General features: G+C 38.3%; 2 protein-coding genes across 3 annotated transcripts; both read left to right on the forward strand.

Moving 5' to 3' along the window:
- The first annotated feature begins 2,695 nt into the window (after positions 1-2,695).
- On the forward strand, positions 2,696-9,241 carry mffb (mitochondrial fission factor b). Of its 2 annotated transcripts, none has more exons than XM_079453723.1 (7): positions 2,696-3,247; positions 3,689-3,903; positions 3,999-4,174; positions 4,352-4,440; positions 6,281-6,448; positions 8,113-8,200; positions 8,283-9,241. In XM_079453723.1, exons 2-7 carry the CDS (start codon positions 3,693-3,695, stop codon positions 8,412-8,414), a joined length of 864 nt encoding a protein of 287 aa, XP_079309849.1. In that variant the 5' UTR covers positions 2,696-3,247; positions 3,689-3,692; the 3' UTR covers positions 8,415-9,241. The 2 variants fall into 2 exon arrangements, with proteins under 2 accessions (XP_079309849.1, XP_079309850.1); XM_079453724.1 differs by lacking the exon at positions 2,696-3,247 and adding an exon at positions 3,314-3,547 and having other exon boundaries at positions 8,283-8,943.
- Positions 9,242-9,350: 109 nt separating this feature from the next.
- Positions 9,351-13,090, forward strand: bpnt2 (3'(2'), 5'-bisphosphate nucleotidase 2). The gene is made up of 5 exons (XM_079452511.1): positions 9,351-10,152; positions 10,256-10,415; positions 10,756-10,851; positions 11,111-11,272; positions 11,484-13,090. The coding sequence occupies exons 1-5, from the start codon at positions 9,814-9,816 to the stop codon at positions 11,744-11,746; spliced, it is 1,020 nt and encodes a 339-aa protein (XP_079308637.1). The 5' UTR covers positions 9,351-9,813; the 3' UTR covers positions 11,747-13,090.
- The last annotated feature ends 670 nt before the right edge of the window (positions 13,091-13,760 follow it).

The raw sequence follows: 13,760 nt of genomic DNA on the forward strand, positions 1-13,760 counted from the left end.
GCAGATTAACTCAGGCTTCAAAACACAAAGAACACGCCCCCACCCTCCTCATGCTATTGGCTCTCTCTCAGCCTCCCATATACTTGATTTCACAGTTTCCCGCTCTCAGTACCATGGACAGCTCCTTCGCAGCACTACGGCAATTGTTGGTGTGCTGTTGTAAAAGCGGTAGGAAAACATGTGTCAGTCATGGCACAGTGGGCAGGGTGGGTGATCATGACTGTCAGGGTGTGACCTCATTATGCTCAGCCCCTTGCCTTTGCAATTGTGAACACCACTCCCACTTTCCTCAACCAGTAAACAACACAGCCACAGAGCCAACATGCTTCAATTAAAATATATTAATTTTATTAATTTATAAAAAAGCAAAAATATTGATTTCGTTTTATCCATTGAAAGTGTGTTTATTTATAAATCAAAAAAGTTTTGTTTAAAACCTAAAAGCCAAAAGTGAGGAAAAACATTCAAGTGAAATTAAGAATGAAATGTTAAGGGGTTGGTGTTCTTGACATTTGTTTATTTGATTAATGCAGTGAGGACCACACAGGCTTGTTCAAATGGATTATTACTGTCGTGTCGACACAAAGGGATGAGGGGCAGTGATCTGTTGTTTTGCTCAAACCTACCCTCCCACCCCTCCCCTCACTTTCCCCCTCCCTGCATTCCCCAATCCCTGAGTCTGAACTAGCATCCATCTCAGTGATAGAAAAACTATGTCCCTTGAACAGGAATGCAAAATTATACGTATACTTACAGTCCCATTATACCGTTTACAGACTCTCCTCTCAGAGGTGGCGCTCCGGGGGCTGTAAATTAGGTAAGCATCTTAGTTTTTCCACGTGCTTTGCTTGGCAAACACAAAAGCTTGCAGTTCATCCAATCAAAGGTCCTCACAAAGGCCGGCATGAACTCCCAACACTGGTTTTGTGTTGAGGTCAAAAGAACAGTTCAGAGTCAATGATGACTTGCTTGATTCACATGGGAGAAAGGGAAGACAGCTCTGTCTTGCAGTGTTAATAATGCCATAATAGTAACAGTTAACCGGATGAGACTGGTTACGTTTTTTGAGTTATAAAAGGGAGGTTTTGATGGCCGGATGGGTTTTCCCCCCAGGTCTGAAGAGACATGGAAGCAGCAGGTCAGCGGGTGAGAAAAGGTATTTTATAGATTTTATAGAGGAAAGGCACTCATTCAAATTTCCCTGCACCGTCTTTTCACATCCATCCCTCACCAACTAAAGTGGGACACCCGTCTGCCACATTCTCACTTTGATCAGAACTGTAAAATCACTCACACACTCATTTTATAAGGGCTTGCATAAGGGGACTACAACATGTTTAATGCTATTTTATAAACACTTTGAAAAAAACGATAAATGGGTTCCTGTATCAAGCACATGTTTAAACATTTTAATGATCTCTAGGTGCCAATACAAAAACCGAGTAACACTTAGCACATGTAGATGTGAACTTACACTTCACTCCCCAGAGGGCTTACACATATAGATAAGAGTGTGATATCTTGTAAGAGACGTGATACAGTGGTGAAAATTGGGGTCTGGGCGCCACATTCCTTCAATTAAGCAGCTGATTAAATCAAGGATTTAGCTTCCAGTAAGTCAATAAAGAAGAATAACAAGAACACAATGGCTGCGGTCTCATCCTGCAGACCGATTAGATAAACTTGATTTTGTCTGGTCTTAAGGCAAGTCTGCTAATTTTTTAACCTAATTTTCAGTTTGCCACACTAACCGCCACAGGCTCTATCTAAATGACTGGTGACCTGTGCTGGATGTGATGCAGAGTGATTGTGAGGAAAAAAAATAAGTGACAAAATGTAAGCATGAAGTCATGGTCTATTATTCTGACTCCTATGACCTCACTAGGAGATGCCCGTCTTGTGTCATGTGCCTATAAATACTTAATGACTGAGACACCCGCCCTTCACCACACATATAAACACCATAGAGTGTGGCCATAGAAATGTCATTTGTAAACCCATCTTTGCCTAAACATACATTTTGTTGTTCATATGCGATGACAGGGAACACTCATCTTGTTGTATTTTTAGAGTAAAAAAAGTAAGCAGAATAAAAACACTCTGGCGTAACTTAAAAAATATATAAACAGAACAAAGGTAGATTTTAATTGAAAGCTTGAATTGTTCTCAGAACAAGGACAAGTTGATTGTTTTACTGTTTTGCTAACCATATATAGTGTAATAAACAACTGGCAGTTTGCTGTCACCTGTTATGATAAATGTACCTTTTACCAGAGAAAATATTCACAAGGGAAGGGAATTGCAAAGGAGGGACATTTAATTGCAAAAATGATGGAAATGTATGGCAAAAAATGATCTCGCTATATGCTCTTATCTTATGCGCTTTTTACTAAAACATGATCTGGCACTGTGAAGTTGAATTACAAACTACGTACTTTAGCGCCATCTGCTGATGTATTATTTTCTTCGTACTTCCACTATTTTTCTACTAACCACCACACCTATTGAAGCCAAAAACATAAGATTTGTTAAATAAGCAGCATCTTTTTACCAGGATTCACCGGTCTACTCTTTATTCTGTAATTCTCACACATGCTAGAAATAAATTAAACAAATAATGTTCCCGCCCGGTCTCGAACCGGGGACCTTTCGCGTGTTAGGCGAACGTGATAACCACTACACTACGGGAACTACCAAGTGGAAGTCGTCAGTATTCCTTCGGGGTCGCACAATTCTAGTTCCAGCTGTAAAATTTGTGGTTTATTTTATTTTACATTTATTAAATAATAATAAGGAATTCGTTTCTTGCCCGGTGTAACATCCAATCACAATATGGCGAAAGTTTGGGTAATATAATTATAATACAGTCGCTATTCATAAGCCAACCTTTCGCCATAGTAGTATTCGTAGCAAAAATATGTACGTACGTAACATGCTAACCGGAAGTCAGTGGCACTAGAGGTGGCTAATCAACAACGATGTCAAAAATGTCCAACAACAATGCATGCGACAAAATGTGAACATCACATACAATAACCCATATGACCACTTACCACACATTTTTTTCAAAGGAAGTTCTTTAACATGTAGCCAAAAAGTGCAACATTACAGAGGTGTGTGCTTTACCTTTGTTACCACGGGGATGTATAGTGGTTAACGTTAAATAAAAACACTCACGCTCTGAGGCTGTACTGTGTGGCCGACTCATCTGTTACAACTGAACTGCAGATAAAGAGAAAATAATCGGGTAAGTACCTAAGATGTTTGCTGTGTGTTCGACAAGAATGAAAACGAGATTTTGCTGATAGCAAGCAGGCAAGCATGTCTTCACCAAGGTCCGCGAACTGCTGCTTGTCGTAACATGTAACTTAGAGACTGTCCAACCAGTTCGTAAAAACACTTTTAGAACTAGTTACTTGATGTGGTTTGATTTCCCGCTGCTGTGTTTGTTGTTATATACATATTGTGTTATGAGATGGCTGAGTGGGGCGATGTTTACATGTTTGTAATTAAGCCCCATGTGATAGCGCATTAACGCCAGTTTAAGGTTTGTGTATATTAGACTGCGTAAGCTTATAACTGAATGTAACCTTAACATATCTATTGAAAATCACTTCCATCTTTTTGCTGTTCATTGTAAAACAGATATTCACATTATTGTGTTGGGATTTTCTGTGCATATCTACAGGAGAATGACTGAGGCTGACTTCTTTGCCAATGCTGATATGGCAGAGATCAATCGAATCCATTATGAATTTGAATATACAGAAGGCATCAGTCAACAGATGCGTATCCCGGAGAGGCTCCAATTTGCACCCAGCCTGTCAGAGGAACCACCTGGCTCCCATATACATGGATCCCGCACTTCCATGATGCATGTGCCTGAGTGGATTGTAGTTGCAGGTATTATCACATATCAAATAGATTAAGGATTTTCTTTATGAAAGGTTTTTCAAGAAAACAGCAGCTGACTTTATGCTTGTTTTTAACTGATCAAGGAGATGGCAATGATGCTCGCTTCAGTAGACCAGGAGATCTGGATCTGATTCAGTCCACGCCTGTAGAGACAGTTGAACTGAAGACACCACCACAAGTTCTCACCCTCAACGATCAACCCCTGGACTTCCTGGAGCCAGAACCAGCAGCCAACACTACTGCCCAACAAAGAGAAGAGGTAAGGAAAAATATGCTCGCTATAGGCATATTTTTTATACTGATTTTGCATAATATTGGTCTCTGTGCTTTGATATATTTAATCTAAAGATAGGAAGAACTTGAGGAGGGGAAAGACATGCAGTTGAGATTCTGTAAGTCAACAGTCAATCTATATCTGTGATCTGTTACTTCACAGATGCGGTCTCACTTGAGGTCAAGAAAGGAGCGCTGTAGGAATGAGAACACCTCAATGCGCCACAGTGGGCAAATAAACAAACAAGATTTGTGAGTAAACACGCTCTTTCTATTGTCATTTACTTACCTGTTGTCATCAGCCACATTACCGATTGAAAATGTATATGTAGCCCAGTTTATTGTGTATCAATTAGTTTTTTACTGTAGCTAAATATAGTCTAATAAAATAAAGGGCATTGGAGCTTTAACAAGCAAAGCCAGCTTTGCTTTCCAAACTATATTATGATTTTATGACAGCCCTGAGGCTTTTTAACTATACAACATATAGTGCCTTGGAGTATTTTCCTATTTTTGATACGGCATTACCTCGGATTACCCAAAGAGCACTCTTGATGATATGAAGAGACCCTTGTAGCACTCTTTGCCTTCTGTGTATTTATATTAGGATTTACAGTGCATCTGGCAAAAGTATTCACAGCGCTTGACCACATTTTGTCATGTTATAGCCTTAATCCAAAATGGATTCAATTCATTATTTTCCTCAAAATTCTACCAACGAAAAAAGCACATGTACATAAGTATTCACAGCCTTTGCCATGACACACAAAATTGAGCTCAGGTGCGTCCTGTTTCCACTGATCTTCCTTGAGATGTTTATACATCTTGATTGGAGTCCACCTGTGGTAAATTCAGTTGATTGGACATGATTCGGAAAGGCACACACCTGCCTATACAAGGTCCACAGTTAGCAGGCCTTAATCATGGAGGTGACCAAGAACCCGATGGACCGAGCTCCAGCATGTCTCTGTGTAGAGAGGAGAACCTTCCTGAAGAACAACCATCTCTGCAGCATTCCACCAATCTGGCCTGAATGGCAGAGTGGCCAGACCTCCTCATTTAAAGACACATGACAGCCCACCTGGAGTTTGCCAAAAGGCACCTGAAGGACTCTCAGACCATGGGAAACAAAATTCAAAAAAAAAAGATGAATGCAGCAATGCACAGAGACGTCCTCGATTAAAAACCTGCTCCAGAGCGTTCTGGACCTCGGGCTGGGGCGAAGGTTCATCTTCCAACAGGACAATGATCCTAAGCACCAAGATAACAAAAGAGTGGCTACAGGACAACTCTGTGAATGTCCTTGAGTGGCCCAGCCAGAGCCCAGACTTGAACCCAATTGAACATCTCACCATGGAGACCGACACTCCCCATCCAACCTGCTGGAGCTTGAGAGATCTTGCAAAGACGAATGGGAGAAACTGCCCAAAAATAGGTGTGACAAGCCTGTAGCATCATACTCAAAAAGACTTGAGGCTGTAACTGGTGTCAAACTTGCTTCAACAAAGTATCGAGGAAAGGCTGTGAATACTTGCGTACATGTGCTTTTGCGTTTTTATTTTTAATAAATTTGCAAAGATTTCAAACACTTTTCACATTGTCATTATGTGGTATTGGTTGTAGAATTTTGAGGAAAATAATGAATTGAATCCATTTTGGGATAAGGCTGTAACCGCAAAATGTGGAAAAAGTGAAGCGCTGTAAATACTTTCCGGATGCACTGTATATGAAGAATTTATTCAAGGTGTTATGTAGTTGCAAACAAAGCCACTGATGGTGAATTTATGAGAAATGTATTCTAGCGGATGAAAAGTCTAGTTGTGGTCTACTATGGTACTGATTATAATTATGATATGATAAATAAGCTTTCAAGTAGCTTAGTGGTAAGAGCATTGCGATAACAATTCAAGGTTGTGGGTTTGAGCCCAGAGGATTGCAGATACCTATCTATTAATGTATAGGATAATGCTATGTAAGTCGCTTTCGATAAAAGCGTCTGCCAAATGGCTAAATGTAAATGTTATCTAGACTATACACTGTCTATATTTTGGGAGCTTTTGTAGTATAAAAATGTTTGTTTTTTGTTTGTCAGTGCAAGCCCATCACCATCTCGTGGTCTGGTTCGTGTCTGTCCTCCTCTCATTAGCCCTGAAGACAGTCAGAATCTTTACTGTGCCAGTGGGCTCCTCAACTACATCAAGAACACGACTCGCAGGGCCTACCAGCAAATCCTGGAGGTGCTGGACGACAGTCACCGCAGGTAAACGCTTTCCACATAACAAGATTTGATTATATTTATGATAGCAATGCTACATGGTTAGTGTCAGTTTGTTAATCTGAGTTCTACCGATGCTGTTCTTTTAAAAAGTGGCCATTTTTTCAATTAAGGATTTCAAACGGGACATCTGTACAGCTCTGATTAATATCTATGTATCTGTTTTTGAATTGTCTTTGTAGACTAAAGTGTTCAAGAACTGCAACCATTTACTTAAAGAAAAAGTTCATCTCAAAATCAAATTTGTGTTATTTATGACCGGCATCTTCGGAGCAAAAATGAAGAAATTTAGGTGACATCCGAGAGTTTTCCAGGCCTGGTCATAAGCATCATGGTTATAGTTGTTGTCAAGGTCCAGAAAAGTACTAAAGACATTGTTAAAGGGGTACATCTGCTCAATCTTTAAGGGAGGTCCAACAGGGGCTTGGCCTAAAAAAATAAGCGACTTAATCGATATATTCTCCTCTGTCTTGTCAGTCTATGGTGCATGTTCACAAGAGCACTTCGATGCATGCGCATTACGTTTGGGCAAAAAAGTGCAACCCTGCGTTCCATTCAGCATACTATCCGTCTTAATAGGGAAAATGATGTCTATGCACTCTCTGAGTGGTAAATATGCTCACGTGGAGTTCACGTGGTAACGTGAAGGACACGTCCATAGCCTCTATAGTATTCGAAAGTAGAATAACTGTGTCCCAAATCGTAGTATGTTGAAGATAGTATTCCAAAGATTCCAGGATCGTCTGCTACTTCCTGTAGAAATATGAAGTGCAGAATGATGCACACTCTAATGGCTGATATTTTTCACCGCGAGTAGGCAGAGTTTTGACGCTCCCCTGCTTTAATAAATGATATAACTGATACATCAATAAATTAACAAATGTAAGTATACAGTAAACATTACATACGAAATACTGAATGAATAAATACCTAAATGGAAAGAAGAGCTGTATTTTGATGTGTGTGACAGTTATTGGTCACAATGTTGTTTATGCAACAACGGCCAATTCCACTTCTTGTTAGTATGTCCTAGTGTGTGCAATCTCTTTTGCTATGCACTCAAGAGATCCTATTATTCCAACACAAAACAGTACCTACTATTGGGCATATTATAAGCAGGCGAATTGGAATGCAGGGCAAGTCTTCCTCAATAGTGAAATCATCAGACATTTTGCGTATAACACAGAGATGCGCTTCGAGGTTGTCAGTCAGAAATCTGGCGGCTTCCCTCACCGAATGAGCATGCGTTGAAGTGGTCTTGTGAACACGAAGCATAGACTGACAAGACAGTGGAGAATATGTCAATTAAAGTCGTTATTTTGGTTTGTTTTTTGTAAAAAAAAGTATTGTCATCGCTTCGAAAAAATTCTATTGAGCCACTATGAGAGGATGAACCAATCAAACGATGTCTTGACAACAACTATAACCATGATGTCTATGAGGAGGCCTGGAAATCTCTCGGATGTAACTTAAAATATCTTTATTTGTGCTCCGAAGACGCCGGGAGGTCTTAAAACATGTTGAAAATCATGTGGGTGAGTAAAAAAATAACACAATTTTGATTTTGAGATTAACTTTTCCTTTAAGCTTTTTTTTATGCTTTTGGGGCAAAAAACTTACAATTCAGTTACGTTTTGTTTTTGTTGTAGTCGAACTGCTGTTTTTCATTTTGAGGCTAGTCTGGAGAACACTCTCGATGATGCTGTCTTAACAGATGCTGCATCATTGCGACGACAGGTAAGCGTCTTATTCCTTGACCCTTCACTAGTTTTCATTTGATGGATATACAATTACCATTAATCGTGTTGTGATTGAACAGATCATAAAGCTGAACCGAAGACTGCAGCTGCTGGAGCTCGAGAATAAAGAACGAGCCAGGCGTGAAATGGTCATTTATTCTCTCACTGTTGCATTCTGGGTAGTCAACTCCTGGATCTGGCTGCGACGCTAGAATGCTCTTTGTGGCACAATATTGCGGCTCATATTAAAAGAATTCAGCTAAAATATTTGGATATTAAAATATAATTGACAATTTCGTACTTTTTCAGTTAGCTTCTTAGTAAGTGCGGAAAAAGTAACGCTACTGAATTTTCAGTTGCACTCGCAATAACCAAAAAGTCTAATTATGCTCTGAGAAATATACTGTATGTAGTTATTGTTGTTGCGTTCTCAAAAATGATGCTGTTTTTTTGTAAATGTTTTAATATGTGAAGACAGTTTTGTGGTCCAGTGCGGTGTGTTCCTATGTACTGTAAATGATGTATTATTCTGTTTGGTATTGTTGTTAATACCCGGAAGCTAAAACTTATCTTTCATTTAAAACACTGAATCATTATTTATGGAACAATATGTTTAACATTGTGGGATAACCAAAAATAAATGGTAAAATTAATGCACCATCTATGTCGGTGAATTTCAGATTGTGTTGTATTCTATATATGTGTAGTTGACAAATAAATGTGTCTTATGGTGTGAAAGCCAAAATATAGAAGTAAAACTAGCTTCAGAGAGAATGATCTCTCTTATTTTATTATTTATAATTAGTATTAACAGTTTGTTTTATAAATGTTGGCTATGTCTAAAAAAAGGACACATTTACTGTATATTTGTCAACTACCCATATGGAGAAATCCAGTGACCATGATTATTATTATTTACTATAGTGAATAAGCTTTTAGTTTATCTTTGTATGTGCCACACATTTATGAGCTGGTGTCTTTAAGAGTGATCAAAATGTTTTGGAACTGTGGTTAATGTTATGGTAAAAAATATGATACAATAATGGCTTTTATATCTCATTCAAATTATTATCAGTAGTAGGCTAGTAGTAGTAGTAGTAGTAGTAGTAAAAAATACATATTTAATATGCACATGAAAAAAATCAGTTTCTAATATTAGAGAATCCATCCCTTTGCTCGCTTTGTACAAGCCAAACATTTTTTTCTCAGAGGTTTGCCATGTTTAAACAGTAGTGGGCGCTCTGTCATGTCGAAGCCCTCGCAGCGCGATCTTCATGACCTGGAAGAAAAACGCACGGTGTCAGTTTGGCACGGAACAGCGGACGTGGACTGCAACGAGAATGCACTTGCTGTCACTGTGATGGATAATTCATGGTGACAGGTCATACATTTATACAGAATCAACCGAATAAATCGCCAACACCATAGTGCTTCCGCTCAACCCGATTGTGATTTTCCGGTCAAGATAATCTGTAACTTTCATCATCATTTCTTTCCTTGCGACGTGTTATTCGATCGTATGCGCAAATGCTTTCGGAAGAGCAACACATCCAATAAGCGTTTCGTCGTTTCTTCTTATTCGCCGACTGTGCTCGCTCGTCCGCTGTCGCGATGGCTCCGATGGGCATTCGGCTGTCGCCGCTCGGTATCGCCGTGTTCTGTTTACTGGGGCTCGGTGTGATCTATCACCTCTACGCCGGTGTTTTGTACAGCAGATTCGCGTCGTTCAGACAGAAGAGTACTGTGGATCTGAGGGATCTGCTAGCTCTGTCCATAGAGGCTGCGGAGCTGGGAGGACGGGAGGTGAAGAGGATAAGAGAGGACAACGCTTTGGAGGAGAAGTCAAAGGGGAAAACCAAAGAGGGAGACAACGAAATGCTCACAAAGGGTGATCTGAACTCTCATCGAAAGATGTTCTACCTTATCAAGAACACCTACCCCCATATACAGGTACAGGTGATGGGTTGGTAAAAATGGGCCATGGTATTTTGGAGGAAACCATTGTTGTTGTGATGCACAAATTCAAGTGTTCTTATTTTTCATTTGTTTTCAGGTAAACTCTGAGGAACGTGATACTGCTGAGGGGGAGGCAACCATATGGACACGCAACATCCCTAAAGACATTTTGGAAAAGGTCTCAGAGGGAAAGGAGGTGTCTGCCGAGAGGATCACTGTGTGGATTGATCCACTGGATGCCACACAGGAATACACAGGTCTGGATTAGTGTTTTAAAGGGGTAGATTACTCAGAAATGAAACTTCTTCAACCATTTACTCACCCTCATGTCCTTCCAAACCTGTATGACTTATTTTCTTTTGGGGACACGAAAGAAGATATCAGCACTGGGTTTGGGTTATATTTGCAATATCACACAAAAGAGAGATCAATATATCTTCAATATATACATTTTTAATATTTGACCAGTTCTTATTTATACTCTGTAGTTGTATTATGTAATTGTAGAATGGATATGTTATGTTTCAAGTGTCTAGTAGTATGTATGTGTGTGTACCAGGATGTAAATCCTTTTATCACTGTTTGTTCTTTCAACAGAGAATCTCCGGAAGTATGTCACCACCATGGTGTGTGTGGCTGTGGATGGGGATCCTGTTATAGGTGTGATCCATAAACCCTTCACTGGGTACACAGGTGTGTTTATCTGAGGCTTACAGACATAATCATACCAGACTGACTTATGGCTTTCAGTACAGAAAACCTGTGAAATTTGGATGAAATTATTTACATCAAATTATTAACTAAGCATATTTATTATAGGCTCTAAAATTAGTTTTACTTTTAGTTTCTTCTAGCTTATTAAGTTAGTATCCGTATGTTTGTATTTTGGGCATAGTTGCCTTAACATCAGAAGATTTTAGTTTTGACCTCAAATTTTTTCTCTCATCTTCAGCTTGGGGTTTTGTTGGTGAGGCAGCCAGTGTGGCACCTCGTGCTTCCTATAACACAAACGCTCCTAAGGTGATTGTGTCGCGCTCACACTCAGGAACTGTGAAGAAGTTTGCTCAAACAGCATTTGGCAACAATACTGAAATTATACCAGCAGGGGGCGCAGGTACTGTATATCTAGACTTTTCTCCTGTTTATTGAACACAGATTATATGAAGTACACAAAGCAAAAGCATAATTTTTATGTACACTTATATATAATTAATATTTGCATGATTTTCACAATGAAAAATGTAACACAAAAATAAAAGGCTTTTTAAATAAATATGTAAAAATACATCTCTGAGTTCAACAACTTTTGGGGTGTTTTTCTTCAGGATATAAAGTACTTGCTCTTCTAGACCCTAAAGATGAGGAACACGAGAAGGCTGATATTTATATACATGTGACATTCATCAAAAAGTGGGATATCTGTGCTGGTGATGCCATCTTGAAGTCTGTGGGTGGTCAAATGACAACTCTAAAAGGAGAGCAGATCAATTACTCCGGATCAGAGGGAAACACGGGTGGCCTGCTGGCCAGCATCAAAACGGACCACAAAGCTTTGGTGAAGAGACTTCCAAACTTGGAAGAAAATTAACAATGTATCAACCACAGATAACACTTTCGTGTCAAGATCTAAGGAACCGAGATAAGCCCAAACAGGCGATGGCTTAGCCAGCATCAGTAACTCAGTTTTATGTGTAATAATACCCAAACAAGTTTGGAAAGAGATACATGATTAAAACTCAAAGCAAGTGTCCCATTGGATTGTGAGGGTCATCATTCAAGTTTTGTGCGACATATTTAAAGAATGTGGAAGTGTTAAATGAAGTAAAGTTGTGGGGCTAAATCATGAGGTCAGATAAATTCAATGATTGGATCAGTAGCTTTATATTTTTTAGATTGGTTTTTGAGTTGAATGTTACTGTATTTGAGGCACTTCAAATTGGCAGGTAAAACCAGGTTTAAACGGTACTGATTTTGGAAAAGGATTGAACTGTGAATCCATAGATAACTTGAATATTCTGTCATTGTACATAGCATACATTGTCACCTTCAATGGAATGTTTTCAGTTGTGTGTCTTATATCCAGTCAACTGGTTAATACACTGATAGCTGAATTACTGTGTGATTAGATTACAGAGGTTTAAACTCCGTATGTAAATAATAAATATATAACACATGAATGTTAAGATTAAAAATCTTTTTTTGTTTTATTTAGTTTGAAGTAGATTTGGAAGAAACGAAAAGAAAAAGTTTAGTTGAATGGATACTCAGCAGACATGATATTTGGTGATTTATTCTGTTGATATCCGTCTTAGAGCTATTACACTGTGATGGCAAACTCATTGTAAAACTCCAGTTTTCAAAAGAGAAAGTATTTTTGTATGAGAATCTATACCCTTTCCATGGTTGTGTATTTCTCTCACAACAAAACTTGTGTGCATGATAACAAGAGAATACTTTTTTGCATGTGCCCTTTTACAGCTCTTGTCTGAGATTTGAGGCATGTTATTTCAGTGAGTGACGTCTTTATTTTGCCTTTAATAAATTAAAGACTTGAGTTTTAGAGAGAACATTTGTTTCAATGCAAGAATACACAATGTTTTGCTTGAATTATTTTTTACTGATCGAAAGATCAGGAATGGGGCTATACAAGAATGGGGCTATAGCCTGTTTAATATGCTTTGTATTTAAATACCCAGCAGTTGCTCAAATTCAACCCAATTTTAAAGACAATTAAAAGCAAAAATTCCAAAGAGGAAATCTAATGTACAGTCAGATTTGATTATTTGATAATAAATCAAAAAATAAAATTGAAATAAAATCATACAGAATTTTGTATTTATGCTATAAAAAATCCTATTTTTATCCTATCCATGATTTCTAATTTTGACAGTCATGCTCATTTAAAAATGAAATAAATCAATCTTATATGTTCACAGAATGTTTGTTATATTATGTAGGATGATTTTATGTAGAAAACAGTTAACCGCAAAATATATATAGCTGGGTCGATCTGTTTTTAAGTCTAAAACTGTTCTTTTCAATATTTGTACTAACATCATTTAGATTTTTTTAAATGTAAACTAAAAATTGTTTGATGACAACAAGGTGGCAGGTTAGTTAGTATCTTAATAGCGTATTGTTAAACACCTAGGGGTGGATTACCGCACAGGGATTAGTTTAACACTGGAGTTATTTGGGACATTTAAGTAGTTTACACAAACATGTCTTACAAACAAGCACTACAGTTGTGCATTTTGAGACAAAACAATGGCACTGCTGTATTTGAAGTTGTGTCAGTGCAAGCAGTTTTCAGTTTAGACAGCTCTAACATTTATTTTAGTCTAGGACTAGTTTTATGCCAAACCACCCCATTGTAATGTAAACTATAATTGACAGTCATTTAATTTTCTTTATAGCCACCCACATCAAAACATATAACATTTATGATCTTTGATGCAAAATATGTTAAATATTTGACCATGAAGCAGTAAAACAAAACTATACAGAGACAGCCTTATGTTAAAGCATTACAGATGAATTAGAGCGTTCAGTAGGAGACAGCAGGGGATAAAACTGAGCAGCTTATGGCATTGAATAGGTTT

This window comes from Barbatula barbatula (genome assembly GCF_947034865.1).
Source record: "Barbatula barbatula genome assembly, chromosome: 3".
Classification (NCBI taxonomy): domain Eukaryota; kingdom Metazoa; phylum Chordata; class Actinopteri; order Cypriniformes; family Nemacheilidae; genus Barbatula; species Barbatula barbatula.

What these genes read in the sequence shown, in the direction of transcription:
- mffb (XM_079453723.1), top strand. Translation starts at nt 3,693, where the DNA reads ATGACTGAGGCTGACTTCTTTGCCAATGCTGATATGGCAGAGATCAAT. An exon ending in CAAATAAACAAACAAGATTT is followed by an intron (nt 4,441 to 6,280) that starts GTGAGTAAACAC and finishes TTTGTTTGTCAG; the next exon opens with TGCAAGCCCATCACCATCTC. An exon ending in CTGCATCATTGCGACGACAG is followed by an intron (nt 8,201 to 8,282) that starts GTAAGCGTCTTA and finishes GTGATTGAACAG; the next exon opens with ATCATAAAGCTGAACCGAAG.
- bpnt2 (XM_079452511.1), top strand. Translation starts at nt 9,814, where the DNA reads ATGGCTCCGATGGGCATTCGGCTGTCGCCGCTCGGTATCGCCGTGTTC. An exon ending in ACACCTACCCCCATATACAG is followed by an intron (nt 10,153 to 10,255) that starts GTACAGGTGATG and finishes ATTTGTTTTCAG; the next exon opens with GTAAACTCTGAGGAACGTGA. An exon ending in TATACCAGCAGGGGGCGCAG is followed by an intron (nt 11,273 to 11,483) that starts GTACTGTATATC and finishes GTTTTTCTTCAG; the next exon opens with GATATAAAGTACTTGCTCTT.